Raw genomic sequence first — 27,173 nt, 5'->3', positions numbered from 1 at the left:
TCTTGGGGCCTGTTAGGATTTCAGCCTAGTTATATGTCTGGAAGGAAAGAGAGGTGGTAAGGGTAAGCTATGAGAGGAATTAGTAGTGTCTTGCCAGTCAACTACCCCAGGGCATCCCACTATAATTTCATCTGTTGAAACAGGATTGATCTCTTCAGAGGGAAATGTGAGGGCTGTTTCCTCCGGGGTGACAGTTAAAGGTTTATCAGTCACAGTAGGGTTAATCCCTTCAGATGGAAGCTCGATAACTAATTTCTCAGGACTGACTCCAGATGAGGTGGCTGATTCCTCTGGGAAGACCACTACAAGCTTATCTGTCAAAGACAACTCAGCAGAATCTAGGGTTTCAATGCCTCCACTTTCATCATTATCAACCCATATAACCCCATTCCAATTTTGAGGATCCTCTTTCTTTCCAATCAATGTCCTCACTTTAATAGCAGACACACTGCAAGGTTGGGAACTCAATTTATGTTGTAATTCAGCCTCTTGCACAATGAGACTCTGGGTCTGTTTTTCAGAAATTGTAAATCTTCAGCTAAAAGAAATAAGAATTTCCTGCAGAGCACACATGGAAACTTTCATGTCCTTCATGCAGTGCTTAAACTAGGAATTTGAAGTCTTAAGCTCATCCCTTTCTTTAACAACTGTATGCAGTATTTCTAGGAATAACCAGCCACCATTATTACACCTTTCACCTCCATAATCTCTATTACAGTTTCATATATACTCTTACCCAGGGCCTTGCCTATCATGAGCATCTGAGTAACAATATCCATTGGTGATATGTTGTATATATTTATTACCAATTTATTACATGTATTATATTATCAGTGCGATCTGGATTATTGGATATAGAGTCATTAGTGTCTTTGAATATAATCAGATCAGAGAACCAAGTCCATAACGTCCAGAACCAATTCAGAAATCTCATCCTTAAGATCTGCTTCTCAAGACCTACCTCTCCCAGTACCAAATCTGTATTTGTCAGGGTTCTCCAGAGAAACAGAACTGACATGGGTGTGTGTGTGTATCTACATCTTTATCCATATCCATATCTATATTCATATCCATATCTATAGCTATAATTTATATAGTATAATATGATATTTATTATAGAATTGGCAAACATGACTGAGGGGACAGACAAGCCCTAATTCCATAGGGTTGGCTGCACACTGGAATCACTGATGAAGATTTTCGATGAATTCCTCAGGAGAGGCTAATTGGCTGGCTGAAATAGAGATGAAAATTCTTCCTTTTGACTGCTGAAATCATCAGTTTTTCCTTTAAAGCCTTCAGCTAATTGGATGAGACTTTTCTTATTGCTGAAGGCAAATTTCTTAGTTAATTGTAGATGTAATCAGCCATAGATGCAATCAACTTACTGATGATTTAAATCCACAAAATATCCTCATTGTAACAATCAGGCCAGTGCTTGCTTGACCAAAATCTGGATAACAACCTAGCCAACCTGGCACATGAATTTAACCATCACATTATCAAACAAGGTCTGAAATAATTTAAAAATATATCCACATGATCACCTTAATAAAAAATCCTAGACTGAAAAACAAAACTGAAGGAAATTCCTGTTTTACTGTACCTTCTTATTTTTTTGTTTTCTTTCTGTTTTTCTAGTCCTAACTTTCTTTCCCAGGCCTCTTCATCATGCCAGCAATCTTATGGGCTGACCTCCATCCTCCTCTAAGTACCTGTTTGACCCCATTAGTTCTCTGATCCTTTTATTTCTCCCACAAGCTCATGTCCTCTAAGGATATTCAATTTATTTTTAATGGCTTTCTCCTCCTACATACACACACACACACACTCATATAAATATACACCGAGACATATACTCCAGACCTCATTTCTCAAACCCTGATGCTACGGACAAGGTTGGAATATAGATTACCCCGATAACGGCAAGTAATGAAAAAGGTGAGGAACAAGGTCTATAGCTGGCTGGCTGGACTGTTTTTTTTAGATGAAGCTTCTGATTTTCTGAAAGGGATGCTTCAGCAATCTCGAGATTTATTGCTGAAGAGGGGTACATTTGCAGAATAGTTTGGCATTTATAATCTCAGAGAAGCTGTTAATGAAGACCTGGCTCTCAGGTATCTGAATATGCATTTTATGTTTACCTTTAGGTGAAATTCATCAAAAGGAAAATATCACCTATTAGGAATAGAGGATAATTTCTTTAAATAATTCAAAAAATTTTTGAGAAACCCACAGGCCTATTGCACAAAGAAGAAAGAAAACCTCTTTCATATTTAGGAAATTTGAAGTTATCATGAAAAACTTGGTCTCCTGTTCTGTGTTAGATATTTTTTAGTCACATTCATCATAGTATTCACAGAAACCATGACCTTTCACCTTACTTTAACAGGAATGTTTCACTGTGCCTTCAAATAGGCTATTAAATGGGCTTTACTGGTATTCCTGGTGACTTTTTTCTCTCTAGTTATATTTTTCCACTAAGAAAATTTGATAATATGATTAATGTTTTGAGCTCCTCAAACGAACTTGTTGGGAGAAAAAAAAAAAAGGCTACAAATTACTATTGATTCCTCATTTGAATCTACAATATATTTTATTTAGGTCATTGTTCACATGATGTTATGTATTATTGTATCACGGTTTGTTACTGGGCCATATGTGAGGTAGTGATCAATGGTTCAATGTCAGCCTTGGAGGGTATATTGAATAAAATTTTTTCCACAGTCAGCATCAGTCCTGATTCTAATTAACATTTTCTGTGTTGATTTGAAGTATGGAATAGGGAGTGAGCTTATTAAATATGCAGATTACACTATATTGAGTAGGGGTGATTATTTACTAGAACTAAACTCTAAGAATTCATAAGGACCTTGACAAATTAAACAAGGTGATTAGAAGCAAGATAAAGTTTAATAGCAACAAATGTGATAATTAAGTCAGAGACAAAAAGACAAACTTCTGCATGTGTGCCTATAATAGTTCAAAATTGGGTAATGAAGTTGGTTACAAAATGGATGAGCCATCAATTAATTATAACTTTGAAATGTAGCACTGGCATTTATAAAGAAAATTATCAAATTCATCTAGCAATAAAAAGCTATTCAGGCCTTTTAAAGACTACGATGGCTATTTATAAGGTCCATAAATTATGCAAAATTTACAATATAATAGAAAAGGTAGTTTATTTAATACCAATGTAAAAATGTGGATAATAGATTCTGTGGCTAATAACTAAAAGAATTTAGTTTGTACCTCAACAAGAAGATGGCTAAAGGATGCATATATAATGTTTTATTACATAAAGAAATATTGCACCCACAATGGTGGCGAGTTATTGCCCATTCTCACTATGAAGAAGATGAGAGATTCATGTGACACAGTAAAGTTTTAGGTTAGGCATAAATAAGGACTTCCTGGCCTTAATTTCTCCAAGTCACTATACTGCCTTAGGAAGAGAAGTAAAGTCAGTTTTAAGAGTTGGCTTATGTACTTTTAGGTACACCTTCAACTGTCTAATATTAATATTATATTAGGATTCTCTCTTAAAACTATTTTAAAAATTTATTTTCCTCAGGTAAACTCATGAGAATTAGTCAAGCGCTTCCTGTATTTTCAAGGATATAGGAATATAAAAATCCACTATTCCACTACTAAATTCTATTGGATTATTTGAGGTTATTATCTCTACATATGCTTCACAATTAATGGATGACCATTGTTGACATAATGAAATGCTGGCCATATAAGTTTAGAATAATTCCATTTTTATTCTTACAGTCCTGGGGTAAATAAGCATTACCTCATTTTCAGGATAATTCAGGAAGAAACTGCACTTGATTTATACTATACAAAGAAAAACTACAGAATTTAAAAGGTACTGTAAAGAAGTTTTTTAAAATTTTATAGAATTCATGGGTGGGTGTGTATGTATCATGAAAAGCTATTTTATTTAGCTAATAGGCCATTCTAAATAGAAAAAAAAGGGTCATAAATAATAATTCTGTCAGCGATGTTAAGGCTATGGTACTTCTGGTGGAAAAATAGTGTCTGCCACATATCAGGATTAATGGCATGATAAAATTAAGTCTTAACTTATAATATGGGTCAATAAGTAAGACAAGCCCATCAGATTTTCAGATAGCTGTTTCCTAGCATTTGTATAACATTGTCATTTGAAAGAAGGTTTAGCAATCATTTTTATTGGTTATACCTAACACAGTAAGAAGGACAGAATGTTGGCCTCTACCTTTGAGCCCTGAACAATGACCTAGCTTATCCACAAGTCTGAATCAACTTGTGAAGGTGCATGGAAAGTGCAAGCCTCACCAAGTGCTGGAGGATGTTTCCCTAAGTAGCCCATTATATCCATCATTCTCTAATGCACCTTCTCTATATGAACGTCCAGTTTTACCTGTGACCCTCTTTTACATACCCCATGGAGCACAGGGATTCCTCTGACTACTCTAGGGGAGGGAAGGGTGTGGGAAATGCTACTACATCTCTCAAGCTTTAGAGCCATCTGCTGGTGTGCAATCCTCCATGTTTAATAATCCACAAAAGGGGGACAGTGTTCAGGAGGGGAGAATTGTCTTCTTCCTGAGTACTGCCAAATGTTCTATACCAAACACACTTGAAATTCTGATAGCTATGTAAACAGTTCTCAAAAATAAAGATCTATTAAGCAATCTGAGGGAGTTCAGAGAAACTGAAACTGTTTTTTTTTTATCAATTTTCTCTGTTATACCTTATAACAGAGGGTTTGAGGAGCAAGTAGATGGTGTAGAACAGGAGTGGAGAGAGAACAGAACAGTGGGACAAAAGATGGGAGAAGACTGTACCTCTTTGGCCTTCTTTGAGTGCTCTGCATGGAGCTTCCCTCATCCACTGACCCTCCCTAAATCTCCAATCATCTTTGGTCCTCCTATGGTACCTCTTGTAAACCACTCCCTCCATCAGGGTCTTCTTTACTTCCACAAGACAAGGAGCCCTCACCTTCTGCCCTGCCTGCTATTATTCAAACTTGGTGGCCTCAGACTTCAGCTTACTATTCAAAGAGCTTCTTCTGTCTTGAGAACAAAAAAATTCTGACTATGAGAGAAGGGAAGACACAAGCACTTCAGTGCCAGTTCATTCTCTCTACCAGAGATGGGTGTGGATGGGTTTCTCCTGAACTTCCTAAAGAAGTATATCTTGCCCCATGATTTATACTTTTGATTCTACCATCTAATCTTATATGAGAAAATCATGTTTCTTCTATTAACATGACTTTGACCTTAATCCCTTTAAAATGTGGATCCTAGCATTACTGGTCTAAGGAACTTTCAACTCTTTCCTAAGTCTGTTTTCATTAGAAAGGGATGCCCCTAAAGAAATCAAATAGCTCGCTGAGGTAAGTCTGGCACCCAGCCATCTACAAACCAAAATTTTCCTCTGATATAAAGAAGTATTAAAGTCCTGTTTACCCCACCATAAACTATTCACATACATTTATATTTCATCAGACTTTCTTTAAAAAATGTTATCTGAGGAGTATGGGAAGACTTCCCTGAAGAGGAGTTACTAAGATGTGTAATGTAATTTTTCAAAGACATGTGTCCATTGGTCTACCAATAGGAAGGTGAAAGAGCATATGATGGAAGCTACTCCATTCTCTTATATGTAGAGCATATACTTTCTCCTCTTTCCTTTTTATCTAAATACTCAACCTTTGAAAAATATTAAAATTTAAATTTCTGTAATAATTCTCAATATCCAAAGTGACTGTTCTCGTCTCTTTATGGACTTTACTTAGTTTTGCTACTAAAGTCACCAATTCTTTTATTTTTTAAAAATTATTTCAGTTAAAATGTTAGTTATTTTATTTACCATTTTATCTTTCTTCTGATATTTCAGTCAGAAATCATTCGTTTGAACCTACTAATCTGCCGTTTCTAATCTGCCGTTTCTGTGTTGTTTAGGTTAGTAACCTTTTCAGAAATACTTCCACCTTGTTCCTAGTCCTGTGTCTACCAGAAATATAGGCTAGAATCTCAGCTTTCCCAAATACTTTGTTTCAGTCCTGTTTATTTGAGTCTTCTTTTTATTTATTTTTAATATATATGGCAAATGCTTTGCCAAGCAATTTGCTGGAAGTTCAATGAAGTTTTGGCAATGATTTTATCATGAGGGAAATTTCCAAAGCTTATTTAAAATAAAAGGTTTATTTTCCAACTGCAAAATACTGCTAGCCATGATTAGTCACCCTCAGAATGGTTGATAATATATGGCAAAAGTCCCAGTTTTTTGCCATGCTATAATTATGGAAACACTGGCTTTACAAAATGAAAGTATCTTTCCAGTAAAGAAACCTCTAGTCAAAACAAACAAGACTCATTGTTTGCCAACTAGTTTCCAGTCATTGAACTCGCTGCTAAGTTTAAAAGATGAATAAAAAACAGTCCTTGAGAGCTAGCAATGTATATTCTAATGAGGTAGACAAAGAAGTGACATTTTATAACACGCCTCTAAAATGTGACTACATTGAAGTGTTAGAAGAGCACTAGAGAGCAGAGTTCAGTCTTGAAGAAAAAGGAATTTACTAGATGGTCAACGTAGTAAAAGTACCTTATGCTGAGAAAACCTCCTGTGCCAAGACATGGAGCTGTGGATAAAGCAAGGAATGGTGAAACTGTAGGAAGACATGAGGACATTGCTGAGACTAGATTGAAAAAAGGTTGCAGCCAAATTTTTGAAGTACATTGAGGGCTAGGGAGTTTAACCATTTTCCAAGAACAGCAAGAAGTATAGAAAGGAGGGAAGAAGGAAAGGAAGAGAGAGGAAGGGGAGGGAATAGATGGAAACAGAAGGGAACAGAAGGTGGAACAGAGAGGTTTATGGGAGTTGTTGAGAAGTTGTATATGGGTATTAGCTTGCTAAAGGAAAATACAAAAAATGATGTATGAAAATTTACTGCAGAGAGACCAAGCATTAAGTCTTTTTTTAATTAGTTGACAAAGTTGTAGAAATATAATTATTTTTAGCAACACATTCATCATAACATAATTTCACAACAAAACATCAGATGAATGTCCCAAATACTTTGCTATGAAGAGTTATCATTATTTAGTATCATAGATTCATACATTCATACAAATCTTATACTTGGAAGGGAAATTAGACATTATTTAAATCAACTCGAATGTGTGCATCTCTTCAACAATATTTATAAAGTGTCATTCTGCCTCTGCCAGAAAAAAAATATCCACATACAAAGAAATTCTTTTGGACATGGGGCATTTTAGGGAGAGGAATCATTATAATAATTATTTTCATATTAAAACAATAGAACACTTGATTAAATGATGATGTGACAGCTCTTCTCATCATACCTCTGAGGAGGACATTGTTATTATCTCCATTATATAAATGAAGAAGCTGAGGTTCACAGGGATACCTAACATCTCACAATTCACTAATAAAGAAATGCATGACTTCAAGATCTAACCTAGGGAAGCAGATATGACTCAAGCAATTGGGTTCCCACCTATCACATGGGAGATCTGTGGTTTTCTTCCTGGTGCCTCCCAAAGAAGACAGTGAGCTAGTACAATGGACAGGTGCAGAAAGCTCACACAACAAGATGATGCAACAAGAGACACAAGAGGAAAATATAACAAGAGATACAACAAAGCAGGGAACAGAGGTGGCTTAAGTGATTAGGCACCTCCCTCCTACATCAGGAGTCACAGGTTCAGTTTCCAGTGCCTCCTAAAGAAACAAAGAAGATAAGCAGACACAGCAAGTGCAAACAACGCAGGGGTGGGGAGAGAGAAATAAATAAAATAAATATTAAAAAAAAAAAATCTAACCTATCCAATGGCAAAGCTATTGATATCAGATATATCTACTATCAAACCATCACATATATCTCAATAAATTTTAAATGATTGAAAGAAATTTAAGTTTTATTACTTCTTCAATTCATCCCTGAGATCCACTCAAATTTCTAAAACTTACTTCCCAGAAGTGGCCTCAATATGTGTAATGTTCATAATTATGTAACTACTTAATTTAAATAACTAAATATTAGTTACTTAGCAGCTTTCAGTATTGTTTATCATGGGGACACTGCATTGGATAGATGCATGTGTACACTCATGGGTAGAAGCTGGTCTGATGCTGAGACCAGTATTGGGATAAAAGGAGAATCTCACTAAGGTGTTGAAAAAATAAGGCAGATTACAACAAGACATTTGCTTTCTTCTATCATTCACCACCTATAGCAATAGACACTCATTTTATTACTGTGGGTATCTGAATGGAGGTGTAGGTTTGAGAGAGGAGATGTCAGTCTTGATAAATTGACAGGATGAACATTTGCTGAATTTTATGCGAGTGTATATGGGTTTTATGTGGTTCAGTAGAGAAATGGAGCATATTAGTAGGAGCATATTTATAGATAACTCTTCACTTAAATGCCCATTTGTCTTGTGGCCTGGGTAAACATTGTCAAATCTTAAAAAGAAAATCCAATGTTTGACATGGGAAATTTTTTTTTTAAACTAGGGAATTAATTAGCTTACAAGCTTACTGTTTTTTATTTTATTTTATTTTATTTATTCATTTTTTTTTAAATATTACATCCAAAAAATATGAGGTCCCCATTCACCCCCACTGCCCCCACCCCACCACTCTCCCCATAGTAACACTCTCCCCCATCATCATGCACATCCATTGCATCTGGTGAGTATATCTCTGGGCATCGCTGCACCCCATGGCCTGTGGTCCACACCATAGCTCACACTCTCTGCCATGGGAAATTAATTTATGTATTAGGTGTTTACTAATCATTTTAGGATTGTTAAGTGTTTTAAAACAATGATTGGGCATACTATCTTAGATTTTGATTTTCACATACAATTTTTTTAGAATTACCACTTGTGGAATAACCCACTGGATTTCTTTTAAGTGTAACATAGGTCATAGCATTTCTGCTTATCTTGCTGTAAAATCTTATTAGCATCAAAATAGCAAAATAGCGCCTTATAATAGGTGCTATCTGTCTGTGTTGATCTCCTAAAACAGCATTCTTTTCCTATAATAAGCTATTTATGTTCTCTTCATTTTGCTTCTGTCATTTTATTTTTGTCACCTTTCGTGCTATCTTGTGTACTATAATGGTGCAGTGCTGAATCAGACAAGCTGTAATTTTTATTGCAAACATATCTCAAGGCAAATTTATACACTCAGCTTCATATCAGAAATGAAGCTAGAGGGAACATACCTTTGGTCTAAGTTACAAAATGCTCTGCTATTCTAAGCTCAAAGTGTGTTGAAAATAAACTGTTTTCTTCCTGATTTCAGGAACTTTGCATTGGCAATATATTATTATTCTTTTAAATAATTTATTGCATAGAAAACAGTTTCAACAGCCAATCTGTTGCATTAAAACCCTACATGCTGGTTGTGAAACTATTATTTTGGGTGATGTTATTATGTTACAGAAACCTGCTTATATTAGAGATCCTAACATTTGATTTCATTTTTGTTTTTCATGGAAAACTAAGAGGTAGTATTTATTTAATAATATTTTACTAGTGTGAATATTAGAGCAGACCAGTTTTAAATGATTCTAGATTTAGATGTAAGCATAACAAATTCCACCCCTAGACTATATCTCACCTCCTCCGAACTGAAGTCTTTTGGATAGTTAGAATCAAGATTATTAATTTCTGCTTAAGTACAGAATTGCCAAGTAGCATATGGCCAGCCTTATACTGGTAAGGTGTTCGATGAACTCTAACATGGGCTTTCTCCATCCACAGACCTTGAATTTCAATATGGTACTAAGTGTATACAACTACTTAGCCATGACCCTTGTATTTATAGAAATTGAATGAGCCCTGCTGCTATAACACACATGGATGTGTTTCATTTCTTCCTGTTGTGTTACCTCTTTAGAGCATCCTCCACTAAACAGTGGGAAATATTTTTAATACAGCTTTACTACTACCTTTGGAAACAGTAGTAATGAGCAGTAAACTCCTGTTTTGAAACAAAAATTTTATTTCTATATTACCAATACTATTATGGTATGTCCCAGAAGCAAATGCCCTGTCATTTTGCTAGCAGGTTGTACCCCAGTCACCTGTGGCTCACTTTTATTCCTACTTTTGCCCTCAATTATTCAAGTACACTATCACTTTAGCTTATCTTTCACAAATAGTAGGATTAGTCCTATAGTTGTAGAATGTTTCCAGAACATTCTCCTTTTCAAATGGTACATTTTCAATGCATCATTTTAGACAGCAGATGTGTAGAGCAAATGAGAATTATGGTAGTTTCCATGGAGGACCAAACTCAATAAACTGATGATTAAATTTTGCTGGGTGTTACCACTAAAAAGTGGCAGAAATAATCCTCTAACACACATGGCCCGTCTTTGCTCATGATGGAGATTGGTGACCTGCAAAAGTATTCCCAATACTTTTGCCCAGTGATAGTGTTAGTTGTAAAACCCCCAGGAAAGCATTAGCAAATCCCATTTGTGAACTAAAAAGTCAGATGCATACATTAGATGAGATTCACTGTCCATGATTGTATAGTGCTAAAAGCATTTACTGTTGTTCAAAATGTGGTATAGTGTTTCATAGCATCTCTCCCATTCCCAGAGGTTAGTGAATTTGAAGCATGCCGATATCTGCTTTTGAAGAATATGCCAAAGACGCATATTTGTTTGTAAATGTCAATCTTTAGAGTTGAGCAACTACACACATTCAGTTAGTTCCAGTGAAACAGTAATTGGTTCCCCAAAATAGAAATATAGACATGGCTCAGAAATTCAAATTTAAGGAAATCAGTCACCAATCTAGAGACTGATAACCCGGGACAAGTAGATAACATCTGTAACACAGTGATTGATTTGAAAATCCTGGGGTATTTTTCCTAGAAATAGAAAGCTGTAAACATATTCAGCTTTCCAGAAGCATGAAATTTATTCTATTTGAATATAAATAGAAGTCACACACACATATACACACACATGCTCACACACTTGAGCAAATAAAGTGAAATTAATAGGAACTAGCTTCTTGCAATGGAAAAACTATGGCCCCGGGGTTGGACAGAATGTACATTTGAAATTTTTTTAACCCCTTCCCCCACCCCCTCCTCTGTCTGATCATCTTCTCTAGGAGGTACCGGGAACTAACCCGGGATCTCCCACAGCAAGTGTCCAACCGCCTGAACCTGGGACAAGTGTCCAACTACTTGAGCCACGTCTGCTTCCTGCTGACTGTGACATCTGCTGGCTGTGGCATCAACTGGTTGTGGCATCTGCTGGTTGCAGCGTCTGCTGATCATCTTCTTTAGGAGGCACGGGGAGCCCAACAGGGACTTCCCATGTGGGAGGCGGACAAGGAAGGGCTTGCGGCACATTCGCTCCCATAATCCTAGCTCTAACCCTTACTTACTCTGTCGCATTTATCAAGTCAATTACTCTCCCAACTTATGTTTCCTCTGTAAAATGAATGAAATAGTTCTGAACTTGAGGGATTGCTATGAAAATAATGTATGTCAATTGGCTGACATATATGTGGTAGCCACTCCATGAATAATAACTATCATAATTACTAACAAATGTAATATCATAGAAAGAGTACTAAAAGAAAGTTGAATGCAAAATTAGAGTTGGTGAAAATTATATCAAATATCCTGAATGTTATTTTAAGCCCTAAAAATTTATAAGCATACACTTTGCCTCAAAACATGTTGTTTATGTAAAATGTAATTATTTTTAAAAGATGCTTAAGCCTTAAAGGAAACATACATCTATTGAATTTTTTTAAAAAGATATCTAATTTAACTTTATCTTTGCTTTGATGGATATTCTAGATGTTTTTCCCAAAGAAGGTTCACACAAAAAAGAAAACCACTAAAATTTTTCACCTTTCCTTCAGTCACAATTCTATCTTCTTATAATTTATGTAAACACTATATACTCTATTCTCCTTAATATATCACAACTTTATATTAAGAGATAACAAAATAAGTAAAGCAATTTAGCATCTGTTTTCATATATATTGCCCTCTGCATACCTTCATCTTTATCTCCACTTGAAAATATTCAGTAATCTCCCTTGTGTCTCTCTTCTCTCTCAATAATCAAGGTCTCTCCAGGACCTTTCCAAGCAAACGGACATCCCTTATGGCACAGTCCTGGACTCTGCAGTATATGAGCATGTCCGCATGAAGGGAATGAATCCCTTTGAGAGGGACAGCATGTATTCCCAAATGTGGCGGATGATCAACCGAAGCAATGGATCAGAGAACAATGTTCTGGAGTCCCAAGCAGGCATCCAAAAGGTACTGGCCATAGGTCTTTGTTAATAGTCTTTACCATTTGTAACTTATATTTGAATTGGTAAGTTGAGATTTGTTCATTTCTTTTTTTTCCTTTAACTCTGAAACAGAGTTTTCAATTAAATTATATTTTCGGTTGATTTAAAAAAGGTTTTGAGGGGATTCAATACACCAGTACAAGAAAATGAAAGCCCTCTGAGATGTATCTAAAGGATCAGTTTTCAATGGAATCCTAAAGCTATAAAATGAGCTGATGTTTTGTTCACAAAAGGGTCAATGACTTATAAACATGAAGGCTGATTTTTTTTACAAATCTCATTCGCACTATCATTCAGGTTATCAGATTATTTTATGTGATTCGGGATTTTTTTTATATTACCTTTTTTTTTTTAGGTGAAAACCTTACCTTTTCTTGTGATTATGTGAAGCTATCTGGCAGTAAAAATTAACTGTCAACAAGTAAGGTTCCTATAAGTGTCTGTTTCTATATACAAGACTAAAAATCTTTATTTAAGAGCTTATTTTTCTATAACCTTCCTTTAGACATAACTTGTTTAAAAAGGCTTAAAAACAGTTCTTCATGTGAAAAATTTTAAGTTAATTTTTATTCTGGTCCATAGTTTATAGGCACATGTACAGAGCAATTCTTTCTTCCTCAGGCCCTCTCAACCTCTGTGAGAAAACCTACTGTGTTTGTTTTTTGGTTTTAATTATTTCCAGTGGCTGGTGCAGTGTAAAGCACTGCTACTGGCATTCAATAAATAAATACGGGATGAATAAATGAATGAGTGAATTTGGCAAGAGCAACAATGACTGTGAATGCTTTTTCTCTGTGCTCTTCCACAGCAGAATAATTTGGTCTCCAAGTCTGATTTCCCTGTTTGAAAAGCAGATTAAATAATACCATGCCAAAAAAAAAACTGTTTTGATAGCTATAAACCTTATTCTGCCACAGATTCCAGTGTTAATCTCTGCCTGTATTTGTGGTGTCCTTCATCTGTTACTGCTGTTGCTATAGTTTCCTAAAGTCGATGCAGTAATTCTTGCAGTCAACACACTATACTTATTTTGAGAACTGATAATGCAGGCACAAAACCTCTCACCAAATTGCTAATGATGTCTTTAAGGAACTGAATGTCCTTGAGATGTTAGCGATCACCTCTAACTACTTCACCCTTGTGCTATTCAGTTTCCCAGGGCCCAGATATTGATCCTCAAGTATTTCTTTCTTGTTTTCCAAAGAGGCCTATTGACTCCTGGAATAGTTATTTTCCCTCATATTGTCTACTGATAAAACAATTTGCTTTCGTGAGGATTAGTATAAATAGAAATTCAAACGTTCTATTTCTTTTCCAATTGAAGAGCTGAAGTTTCCCATTCTTCACAATCACTTTTTATATAGTATCATTCCAGAGAATTTGCATTCTCTTTACTTTTACCAAACATACATATTCCCAATAAAAAATTTAAAAATCAAACATACCTACTCACTCATTCATTAATTCATTCATTCATCAAATATTTGCTGAGTACCAATTATGTACCAGACACTGATCTAGTAACTAAAGATAAAAGCCAACAATAGAGAAGTCATCAATGGATTCATGAAATATAGACTTTGGTGAGGGAGCTAGAAAAGGGAAATAAAACATGTAATCAAATAAATAATTTATATTATGATAAATGCCATGAAATATGTGAATAGGGTGCTTTTATAGAGATTAGAGAATCTATTTGAGGTATAGAGATCCAGTAATGTCCCCTAAGGAGATAAAATATTAGCTACAATCTGCTTGACCAGGAGCTGACTGTGTGGAAGAGAGGATGAAAGGGCATGCAGACAAGGCACAGCACTGTCAAAGGCCTGAGGGCAGGAAGAACCTGGGGCATTCCAGGACTCGTATAAAATCAACCTGGTTGAAGCTTGTGAAATGAGAGGTCATGAAGTGAAGTTAGTAGGCAGGGGTTAGATCATGTAGGACCTTGTTGACTTTGGTTGGGAATTTGGATTTTATTTAGTCTGAGAAATAGTGGAGTGTCATGATTATTCTAAGAAGGCCAATATAGCTGATATATGGGGAAATAGGTAAGGGTTAGATAAGAGTGGAAATAGTGAGATCATAAAAGACTCTTGTAACTTTGCAAGAGAAAAATTATATTAGCTAGTCAAATTAAGGCTTATAAATAAGGCCTTGTTTTATTCTTCTGTTCTTACATACACTCATGCAAACATATACATACATGCTCACACACACTATATCCCTTCATATTCTTTGTATTAATGCAAACTGGGTAAACCTCCTATATTCTGTCATTTCCAAAATAATACATAAATTATAAAGATAAAGGATATTATTTACCACATAGAATCTTTAGTCATACACGTTTCAAGATGTGCATATATGCATATGTATCTACTAACTCTTCAGGACTGTTTAAGAAAATCTCTGTTTCCTAGCATTTATGTGACATTTTCTGTTCTGGCTCTTCCAGTTCTTAGTTGTATGCTTTAGGCAAGACACTTGGCTTTTCTGAGCCCGATTTTACTGGTCTGTAAAATGATCACAGTGTAGGAATTTAATTCCTACAAAGCTTGGCTTTGTAAGTAGTTCAGCTTGGGTTTGAACCATTTCCTTATAAAATGTATAAACATGTCTACTTACTTAAATATCTGGGCTTCAGGATTTTCATCATGACAATAAGAAATTCTGTCTCAAACAGATTTTGTCTATATAAAATAAAATGCATATGTAAAGCGATATCAGTTTGATTAGAGCTACAAACCCATAGGTAAAATGGTTTTGAAGATTACTTAAGAGAATGTATGTATGAGAGATTTGTAACTATAAATCTTTACTGTTTAATATTCCTAAGGTTAACTTAAAAATTCTAACATAATTAAAAATAAAATGCAATAAAGAAATAGAGAACAATGTCTATTTCTTGTTTATCTATTGAAAAAGTTGGCTTATGAATTTAAAATTGAAAAACAATTCCAAGAAATATTTATAACACTATATTTATTCCATTTTCTGAATTACTAGAGGGTAATTGAAAATTTTTCTCCTCAATTCATAATAAAAACTATCAAAGTGAAACTTGTTTGTAGTATGTATTTCTTTCAACCAAAATCAGAGACAGCTGAAAATTGATTAGACCAAGAATAGATAGTATTGATAAAATATGTGTTGGTTCAGTTTGCTAGGTCTTCTCCAGCTTTTATTAAAAAACAAAACCAACCACAAAACAAACAAAAACCTTTTCACCTGCTAAAGCACACTGGGGATTCATGAGTTTGAGAACAATAACATGTGATACGTGTCTGTTTTTTCTTCCTCAAGCAACCAGCCTTGTACAGTCACCCAGAAACTTCCTATTCGCTGTCATTGATTTCTAATTTGTGCAGGCAGGTCTTTTAGGCCAACATTCCACAAAAGGCCAAACTTCCTATAGTGTCTTTGACAGAAATCTACATTTATAGTAACTGCCTTCCTGGAAAGTCTGTATTACTATGAAAAACAATGCTTACTACCTAATTATAACTTTAAATAGATTCCATTAAAATCTCAGGCTGTGATTGTTCTTAATTGTACTACTAGTCTCAGTCTCATTACGTTTCTCTTACTTGAGGGTCTATACTGATCACTTCTAACACCTTAGTTCTGCTTTATACCAAAGAAACCTGTATAAATGAGGACTAAGTAGATTGGTTCTGACTTCCTGTTCTTGGAAGACATTCACCTGTACCAAACTAGCCTAATTAAACTAATACAAATTTGTTTCTGTTTTGCTCCGCCAAGAACTTTTTGCAAAAGAAGTAAAAGTGTGATTTGCAAAATATAACACATTTTTTCATGCATTCTTTCAACAGTTACTTATTGAGCACTTTCTGGGTCTTAGGCAGTACGTTGGTCACTGGGGTGAACAGAACTGAGAAACAAATTGCATTCATGGAGCTTATCTTCTAGTGGGGGAGGCAGACAATAAAGAAGATCAATGAATAAAATACATTGTATGTTAGGTAGTGGTAAATATTAAGGAGAAAAATAGAGTAAGAAAGAGTATGGGGAACATGGAAAAGGAGAGTTGTTTGTGGCCAGTGAAGACTTCACTGAGAAAGTGTCATTTGAATAAAGACTTCTGAAGCAAATAGGATAGAAAGAAGGAGGACTAGAACAAAAGTAAAACATGTGTAAATCTGGGTGAATGGTTTCCAGGAAGAGGGTCAGCCAGTGCAAAATCCTTGAGGTGCGCACATGGCTGGATGTTCCAAGACAATGAAGGAGGCTAGTGTGGCTCCAGAAATAGGGGATAAAATCAGAAGTGCAACAAAATTAGAGATCTAATGGGGGTCAGGAAGTGGGCAGAGGGCAGATCTTGTAAAGCAGTGCTAGTCAAAGTGTGGTCCTGTAAAATATCAGTATTCACATCATCTGGGAGCTTGTTTGAAATGCAGATTCTTAAGCCTACCCCAGACCCTTCTGACTGTGAATCTCATTTTAACAAGATCACCAGGTGATTTGTCTACATATTAAAGATTATGAAGTTCTAACATAGGGTTATACATGGCATTCTGAGATGGCTGGCTTTTACTAGGTGTGAGATTTGAAATTTCGAAGAGTTTTGAACAGGAGAGTAACATGACATAAACCATATTTCAGTAGATCATTATGGCTGCTGTGTTGAGAAGTACTGAAGATGGCAATGTAGAGACTGAAAAACCAGTTAGGAGGTAGTGATGGTGACTTGGCAGCATTCTAAATTGCAGCACTGAAAGTCCCTCCCTGCAAAAACCCAAATACATCTTGGAGGACTAAGATGTGAAGCAGTTACTACCATTAACACATTTATGGAATTTAGTCTTTCATATTATATTATGAGGGTCTAGGGCATAATACAAGTAATTTCTGAGAGTAGATGGAGAAAACTGTCACAGGAAAGAATCTGATCAGGAATGAATGATTTGTGTATAGTACTGAAACAGAGAAGTCCCTGCATATTAGGAAGGTAGTTTAAGTTTCCTAATAACTTATGTGATGAAAAACAAATAATTCCAGAGCCTTGTCAAAGAAATCATTGGGGAAGAAAAGAAAATCCCTTTCCTAGCCACAGTACCTCAGTGATAAGTAACTAAAAGTTTAAAACTATAAACTTCAAAGGGGACTCAGATGGAGACTGTTGCAACAAGGAAGAGGGCAGTGGTGCAAGCAGCAGCAATATTCATCAGAAAGATAGCATCAGCTGGAGTTGCCATCAATCCACTTAAGACTGCCTTTAATAGCCATCATCCCAGTGCGATGGGGTGGGGAAGCTAACAAGGGTCAACTGGGGACTCAAGGCTCCAAGCAAACCTCCAGGTTGCAGGGCCCAACTCCAGTCCTAGCTAGAAAACTGGAATATGGAAACGAAAATCAAACCAAAAGATTAGTTAAATTAACTGGGCTAATATCACATATTCTGGAGCAGTACTAGGGCAGGAAGACAAATCTCAGACACCATGAACTGGTAAGGCAGGACGACACAGAAAAATGAGGAGAGTATGAATGAGAAGAGGAAGAGGAGTGTTGCCATTATGTATTGGGTGGTCTGGGAAGGCAAGTCTGAGCAAGTGACAACTAAGTAGTCCTAAAGTAGAACATTTGTGAGCAATGGAAATAGTGAGGGGAGTGGAGGGAGATCAGGAAGTCTTCCAGGCAGAAAGAGTACTCATTGCAGTATTCCTGAGGCAGAAGCTAGCATGGCATGATGGATGAAGGGAACGAATGTCAAGAAGGCCAATGTGTATGAAGCAGGGTACACAGAGTGTGGAGATGGGAAGTGGTAGGGAAGAGGAGTAAGAGATAAGACCAGAGTAGGAGGGGAGCACGATGGGAATCCCTAAAAGTGCTGATACTTTGGCTCTAATAAAGTTCCAGTTGTATCTTATATGGGGAATGGAACGCAGTTGGATTTCTTAAATCCCTTCAGGTGATTCTTATTCATTATAAGGGACGAGAAACACTGATACAATATTTTGACAGCCGTTTTAGTGGCTTTGGGAACCTAATGGAGGCTTCAGAGCAGAAGAGTGACATGATATGACTTACTTTACAAAGGTTCACTTTAGGTCCTGTGTGGAGAATAGGAGGAACAAGGGTGAAAGTAGGGATACCAGTTAGGAGGTCACTGCAATAATCCACGTGAGACATGATGGATAGGTGGATCAGAGTGGTTATGATGGAAGTGGTGAGAAGTGAATGAATCTCAATATATTTTAAAGGTCATTCTGATAAGATTTTCTTTAAAAAATTGAATGTGGGGTATGAAAAAAGGAGATTAAGGATAACTCCAGAGTCTTTGACCTGACTAAATGGAAAAAAAAAAAAAAAAACAGAAAAGGTTGCCATTTTTTTGGATTGAGAAAACTGTGGAATAAAAAGTGTTGGAAGCCAAATTAAAATTTGGCATGTCAATTTGAAATACTTATTAATTACCCAGGCAAAGATGCCAAGAAAGAGGCTGCATGTATAAATCGGGAGTTTAAGAGAATGTTCTGACTGGAGATAAAAATTTGGGGAACACTAGCATAGTGTTTATGTTTAAAGCCATAATATTGGATCAGGTCACCAAGTAAATGACCGTATTTATGAAAGAAGGATGTCTAAAGTGTGATCCATGGGAAAATCTAATATTTACTGGAGGAAGTGGTAAGGAATATGCAGTAAAGGATCAGTCAGTGATGTAGGAGGAAAACTGAGTGTGGTGGTGGAGAAACACATGAAAAGAAGTATTTCAAGGAGGCTGGAAAGATCAACTGTCAAATGATGCTCATGGATCAAGTTTGATGAAGATGAAATTAATCATTAATTTGGAAAACACAGTCACTAGTAACCTTGACACGAGCTGTTCTGGTGGAATGAAACTGGGTAAAAATAGAATTATACTGGAGAGAAAAAAGAATTGGAAAAGAAGAGAAGGCTATGAGAATAGGCAGCTTTTTTCAAGAAGTTTTGCTGAAAAGAAATACAGAGTGATGGGAGGGTTCTTACAGGATGTGAGGTCTGGAGAAATTTTTTTTTGTGAAAAGATATATACAATGTTTCTATATTGATGAGGATGATACAGTAAAGAGGGGAAACCTCATGATGCAGGAGAGAGAAGGAAGAAATGCTGGAGAAATGTCATTGAATGAGATCTAGTGTACAAGTGGAAAGTTTGGACTTAAGAGAACAATCCATCCATAATAACAAAAAAGAAGGTCAAGTATCTGGTCATAAATACAGATAGATTGGGAAATATGGTATGGGAGCACATGGAAATTCATTTTTGAATGCTTATGTTTACTCAAAGAAACAAAAGAGAAGGTCATCACCAAAGTATGGCATGGGATAAAGATTCTGTGGGGTTGAGTAAAGGAGAAAAGAGAAGATAGGAATATTTTATGTGAGAATGAGAAAAATGGGAAACTAGTAAAATTTAGTAGAAGTTGGAACCAATCAGCAGGATCATGTGTTTTTCTCTAGCCATTTCCAGCTTTCTGAGTGTAAGTGAGGAAGTTACAGAGAACAGATTTCACCAGAGTTGGTGTTTTCCAGATAATTATGGTAGAAGGCAAGAGGGACAGGAGAGTTGAAAACGTGATTATTATACTAGATTATAGAATCTGAGCTGTATAGTAAGAAAGTAGTAACACAATGGGAATTGAAACTACCAAAAGAATAGCATGAACAATGTATTGTAGCTCTGACTGGGACTGAAAATTTTGTCAGTGTACCAGAAGGAAAGAATTGAAAAAACAATATGAAGTTGGTACTGAGATGAGACATTTGACATTGAGATTATGAAGAGGAAGAATTTTTTGATAATGATATGACATATGTGTGTGGCTGAGATTGGAGAAAAAACAGAATCTGTGGAAGAGAGAAAGCCAAGGAACTGAGAAGCTGAGTACTGGAAAGGATGTCTATGTGAATAAGCAAGTCATCAAGAATAATGACAAAGCTAGTATTTAAGAGAATGACAAAGAGCCAAGAGATAAAATCTTTGAGCAATGTTGGAGATGTGGCACTGAGTCAGTATATGACTGCAGTAAGAATGGGTATGCACGTAGTATAGTCTTATAGCATGAGACAAAAACTGGAGTTCTTTAGGAACAAGGGTCTAGAAGTGGTCTGAGGGGCAACCTATCCTCATCCAGCCACAGGGATCTGAGTGACGTGGCTTAGAAAAATAGCTACACTAAAGAAGGTCTTTGGGGAAGTGATGTGTCCAGAGGGGGGAGAGATTCAAGTTAGCAAAAGAAGATAAAGGAAAATTTTAGAAAACAATTTAAAGATATAGGTAAGGTTACCAACTATACATCCTAGTTTGCTTGGACAGTCTTGGTTTTATCACTTGTCCTGGTGTTGTTAATCGTATCCCTTTCAATCTCAAAAGCATCCCCATTAGAACAATAAACTGTATGATCTCCCAAAATATAGGAAGAGTGCTGATGATGGAGATTGCTAAAGTAAAGTAGAAAGGTTTGGAAAGATAGAAAGGAATGGGAAAACTAGTCAAAATCAAAGGGTGTACAGATCACTACCAGTGAGAGATGAGGAGTGACCTGGAAGTCATGGAATTTTCATTATGATTAGTGTTTTTGTTTATCTGCTTTGAAAATAAATATGACAAAATGGGTTGACTTAACAGCAGAACTTCATTGGGTCATGCTTTCAGAGGCTAGAAGGCTTGCTTCTTCCTGGGATCAATATCTCATGGCTGGCCAGCAATCTTTGGGATTCCTTGGCTTTTCTATCACATGTCAATGCATATGGTGGCATCTTATTTCTTTTCCTGGTTCTGGTAACTTCCCACTTCTGACTGTTCCCTGTGGCTTCTACTTTGGTGTCCCATTTACTTTACTTATAAAGACTTCAGCATAATGGATTACTGTCCATCATCATTCAGTTTGGGCACACCTTACCTAAAAATACCATTTACAAAGAAATTGGGATCTGAACATTACTTTTATGGGAAAAAGTATTCAACCCCTAACACCTGGCATTCAGGATTCTAGAATTATGATGGGCTTTAGAGTCTTAACAAATCTTGTTGGTAAGGAGGTAAATATGGAGATGGAGGAATGAGTGGTGGGCATGCTGCCAGAAGCACACTAAGGTGTGGACCCCCTTATCACTTTTGACAATGACAGGATGGAAGTCTGGCTAAGAGAAGTCTTACTAGTCACTGACTGTCTTTCCACAACTGAATGAGGCTGGGGAAAGTAGCAGCTGACACATGCTTAGACTTAAGGACGAAGTAAGTGGGAACTAAGTCAAAAAAGGAAAGAAGGTTGTGAGAGGAAAACAAATTTCAACTGTTACATAGTTTCACATAGGGTTGAGTCTGGTTTTATGCATCTAAAGCCCATGAACCACACTGGCCATAATCTCTTTTCTGATTGCTTAATTTCCTGTTCTCTTAGAGCTCTATAGCATAATGTGACATTGAGTAAAAATGTCAAAGTAGATGCTAATTCTTGAGCTAGCAGCAAAAGGAGGTTAGGAACCAACTTCAGCTTCAGTAAACACCTTGGTAATTTGCTCACTAGGTGTGTGACCTTAAATCTGGGTTAGATCCTTATTACAGAAATGAATAATCAGATTGAACATTGCTTGGGAAGAAACAAGACAAGGTATTAAATGGCTCTGGGTATGAAAATGCCAAGAGGCCATAGCTGTCATACTACTGGGCTTGGAGGTAGTAGTGTATATGCTATGTTTGCCCTTTTGCCAAATGATTCCAACAAACAATATATGATTCACTTTAGCACTTTACCCTGCACCTAGGAGATTACATTCCACTGGCATATTTTTTTACTTTTCAGAAATCAGAGTTTTTAGGTCTCTGACAGTAATCCCACAGTGAAAGAAGAGAATTGCACCACTGGGAGTGTAAAAAACACATAATTTCCAACAGCACTACCAATGGATTCTTAATGCCTGGAGTTGGGAGTTTCTAATTACTATTTTTAAAACTTATTTTTGTTTATAACGATCTTCATTAATGTTTGAAATTAAAACCAGTCTTGATTAGATATTTTCTCATGAGGAAAAGAGAAACCTAAAACTATACACTTCTTAAATGGTCTTAAAGGTTTTAACTTGAGTTAGAATGTCAGCTCTTATAGCACAGACAGCAGATTATACAAATAAGCACTTTTCCTAGAAAAAAGAACGTATATAATATACTTGTAATATATATATGTAAAGTTAAAGCAAATTAAAGAAAATTTCCCTTTTTCTATGTTGTTTTCCTGAATGTTGAAACTAATTTTAGCCATATATAAATTCTGTAAATTAGAGTGGGTGCTCATGAAAATAATAAAATTCTGTCCTTTAACAGAGCCAGTACTTTTAAATTATTTTCTTCAATGGTGATTTGATCCATGATGACAGGCAGACCTGCTCTAATTCTTCTTTTAATTAACCACATTCAATTCTAATTTATTTACTCGTTTCCTCATTCTTTTAATCAACCAACATTTATTCAGCGGCTCCTAAAATCTAGAAACTATGGTAGGCATGGAGGATGCAGATAGAGAAAAGTCTAATGAGGAGGGGAGTGTAAAATGCAATATACTAAGTGCCTTCACAGAGAGATGTACAAGATAATATGAGACGCAGAGAAAGAGAGCTGAAAATAGCCTGAGAGGTGAGGCTAGTTCAGATCAGCAAAGGTTTCCTAGAGGAAGTCATGGTGAACTTTGAATAAGTAGAATAACTAGGAAAAAAGAAGACAGGAATATATGGGAAAGGGAGGGGACGGCCTGAACAAAGGCATGGAGTGAGAAAGAACATAGTATGTACAGAAATCAAGAAAGCAGTACAGGTAGAGTGACTGGGGTAGGAGGAGCAAGCAAGTGACTGTGGAACAAAGAAGCCATTTATCATCTGAATCTGCTAATTGGAATTTAATTGATGGCTCTAGCAAAGTGAGCAAGAAGGTGTGAAAACAGTAATCAAAAATATTTTAGAAGAAATGTCTGGATTAGAAAAAAGACATAGCCCCTCGGATCTCAGTTTCTTCCACATCTTTAAAGTTGTGGAAGCAGAACAGATGAATTCTAAAATTACTTCTGGGGTCTAATATTCAGTGTTAAATAGCCACACTAGAGAGGAATGCCTCCCAGGTAGCTGCAGAGAGCGGTGCTGGAAACCTCAAACCCTTGTTGTCAGTCTTTGCTTAACACACACATCTTCAGGCTCAAGCCTGAAGATTCTCTAAGAGAATTCCAACTTCATAGGGAGCAGGATAACAAAGAATGGATGTGTGCATCTTTCCAGTATATACACAAACTTCTTTACCTAATCAATGTATTAAATGGTATGCTTTCCTGGGTTTAATTCTTAACCTTCAAAGTTAATTCACAAATTGAACAATGCATAAACTTAAAAAATTACAGTTGAAAAAATAGGGAAAAAAGTTAAAATGATAATCCCACCCTGATTTTAAAATAATCTTCCTCTATTTATCCAATTTCACCCTCAGAGTTAACCTCCACTAATAGTTGGGTGTACCTTTCATAACTTTCTTCTGTATTTAAACAGTCACACAAATGTGTACTGTGTTTGCTTTGGTTTCCATATTGACTTTTTTTAAATATATATATATATTCTGGTGTAGAGGAGCCCGCACCAAATCTTGGTGTGTATTTTCATCTTCCTCTCCCATTTCTCAGCAAGCTCTGTTCTTCCCCCCATTTCCCAAATAAATTATTTTTACTGGCCTAAACGAAAAAAAAAAAGTTCTGTGCCTTTTACCTTTTTAAATTTATATGTCATTAACCTCTTTCATGTTAGCATATGTCTGTGTACATAATTTTAATACCTTTGAAATAGTCCATGAATTACTATAATTTATTAAATCATTGCCCTTGATGAACACTTTCAATTGTTTATATATTTCTTTTAAAAACAGCAACAAAGAGCATATACTTTTATATATTTGTGTTATTTTCTTTATAGGTACATTCCTGAAATTGGAATTCTGGGTTAAAGAGCATGTGAATTTAGAAATTTAATAACTACTCACAAAATAGCCTCTAAAAATGATGTGCCAATTTCGACTTCTCTCAATGGAATTAGAGAGCACCTGTTTCCCTACTTTCTTGCCAGTAGTTGCTAGAATAAAATGGTATTATTTTTATTTTTTTCATTTTTTCCTAAAAGGATGAATGAAAAGTGCTTCTTTTTGATTTTTGTTTCTCTGATAGTTAATGAAGTTGAACATGTTTTCTAATGTGTATTGACTTTTGCATGTGCCTGTGGTTTGCTAAGTTATTTTCCTTGCTCTGCTTTCAATGGATTTAATTGTCTTTTTCTTACAAATTGTAATAACTTTTAAAAAGGTTATATTAGTACTTAATCTCTTCTGCTACTCTGCCTTTAACCCTTCAGGTGTTCTATTCCAGGCCATGTCCACATCCGTATTTCTATTGTCAGATGTGAGCAAACAAAATATGGCCCAGTCCTAATACAAATCCAGATCCCCCAGTGTGTATTTCAGAAGGCATTTTGTTTGCTAGCCATTACTTTCAAAGAGCATCATTTACTTTGCAAAAAAAATGGGAAAAACTAAGTGGTTTTTAAATATGCTTCAAAGCTGCCCACTGTTTGTTCTCTTCCTCTCTATTCCTAAGGTCTAATATCAACAGGAATTTTGTAAAACAGTTCTTTGTTAGAGGATACATACTGAAAGAACTCAAACTTTTTGAAATGTTTTTTTCTATGGGCATTTTCTGGTCAAGATACTGAACTTCCACACCTATCTCTTTGTTTCTTAATTAAGAGACAAATTAAGCTGGAGGCCTTTTGTACATATTCTGAATTTTTAGCCTTTTATGAAACTCTCCTTCCCTCAGTGTCAGAATTAGCATTTGCATCCCTGTGGTCCTACCCATAGACTGTCCTTTCACATCCTTAAAAGGGCCCTCCCTCCTCTCTCACTCTGATTCACATTTTCAATATTCTACTGGTTTTTTTCCTTCTCGACTTCTGCTTTCAATTCTCAGACTGAAACATAAATGTCATGCTTATTAGCACATCCTTCTGCTTTTACATTTCTCAGATTAATTGTCATCTTGGGCACGAAAGCTTCTGATTACAAATCCTTCCTTTCTTGTTAAATACCAAGAACTAATAATATATTATTTCCTTTATTTTAAGTCAGTATTTTTTGCAAAAATCTTTAGGGCTCTGCCATCTGGCACCAACTCAGTCTGGAAGATAATAAAATAAATACAATTTAAAGGCCTTAATAGTATTTTGAGCAATAAGTATATCACAATATAAAACCATATCTACATTTGGTAGAAAATAAACTACCTTTTCAATTTCCATTTTGATTCTCCTATTACACATAATAATAAGTACTGGAATCCAAAAGCATAAAATAGGTTAAATAATTCCATATCTAATGATAGAGTTTCTCTTTTCCTTTCTTAAGGAATTGGTTTATAATACCATCTGAATATATCATATTAATAGTTCTCATATTTAAACAGTCAACCTATAAATTTAAGTTCTCTTTTAATACTAAGTCATCATTTTGGTTAACAAATTTGAATCACTATTATCTCCATCACTTACTACAAATAAAATTAGATTGTTCTGGCTAGTCATATAAAGCCCAGAATGCCTAAGAGGTAAGACTCAACCCTGACCACAAAACCAGCTTACTCCAGTAGTGATTCTCAGACAGAAGAGTCTGATAACAACCTGGCAATTGAGAATGGGAGAAGAAACGAGTAGTTCAAAAACAACAACAATAACGAAAACCTACACCCAAATGAGAAAAATTGGTTTTCCTAAATTCTATGAAATTGTTTAACTTTGACCATTACCCATTACTATTCCCAGAATTTTCAGTCATAGAGCTAAAATGGAATGTGTAAATCCTTCAGTTTAGTCCTTTCATTTTATAGATGAGAAAATTATACCTAAAAAGGTTAAGTGATTTACCTAAGGCCACACAACTAATTAGTGTCAAGATTTATGGCTACAACCCCATATCTTCACTCCACTTCATTTGCCACAACTGTAGAATTTAAGTCTCTAATGTCTTCCCAAAGCTAATTAATTTACATGCAATTTCTTTAAAGTGGTTCTCAAACTTTAGAAGGTATTAAATTACCTAGAAAGGCTGTTCAAAAATTTATTCCCAAACTCCAAACTCAGATATTAAGATCCGGTGTGGGGCCTGAGAATTAAAAATTTACAAGTAATCCATCTGGTTCTGATGAAGATTGTTCAACGATTACCTTATGAGAATCATTTTTCTGGGCATTATTTAGAAGCCCTCTCCTAGCCAGTGGTTCTCAAAGTGTGGGCCCTAGACCAACAGCACCAGCACCACCTGGGACCTTCTTAGAAGTGCAAATTCTTAGACCCTACCCTAGAACCACTTAATCAGAGTCTCAAGGTGGGACCCCAAAATCTATATTTTAATAAGTTCTTCCCATGATTTGGATATATCCAATGTTTGAGAACCAGTGACCAAAGCTATGGTTTAGTCCAAGCAAGCCATTTTGTTCTGTTGCCTTCAAACTAGGAGATTTAAGTATACTAAAGCTTCAGGTACATCTAAATTAACTAAATTCTTTTATCAAGCTGATACTACCAAGTTTCTTTTTTAATGATTTTCTTGGATGTTTAAACACTAAAGAACAAAACCTTTCCTATCTTTCCTCCATACAAGCAATTGATCAGAAAGTAGGGATTAAGTGAGGGACCCATCAAGTGGCAAGTGCTGCTTCTCCCTTTGTGATGGCATTACGTATTAAGGACGAGGCAACACTTATCTGCTTGCTG

General features: G+C 35.8%; 1 protein-coding gene across 2 annotated transcripts in view; it reads left to right on the top strand.

The window, feature by feature from the left end:
• The window catches only part of GRID2 (glutamate ionotropic receptor delta type subunit 2), a 1,588,204-nt gene that overhangs the window by 1,313,057 nt on the left and 247,974 nt on the right, over window positions 1–27,173 (top strand). For both annotated transcript variants that reach the window (XM_058295409.2, XM_004470379.5), the window contains exon 13: window positions 12,150–12,345. In XM_058295409.2, coding sequence (XP_058151392.1) covers window positions 12,150–12,345 — 196 coding nt within the window. The remainder of the gene's footprint in view (window positions 1–12,149; window positions 12,346–27,173) is intronic.

This window comes from Dasypus novemcinctus, chromosome 1 (genome assembly GCF_030445035.2).
Source record: "Dasypus novemcinctus isolate mDasNov1 chromosome 1, mDasNov1.1.hap2, whole genome shotgun sequence".
Classification (NCBI taxonomy): Eukaryota; Metazoa; Chordata; class Mammalia; order Cingulata; family Dasypodidae; genus Dasypus; species Dasypus novemcinctus.
The sequence above is the reverse complement of the archived record's forward strand: the minus strand, read 5'-3'. Positions and strand labels throughout refer to the sequence as shown.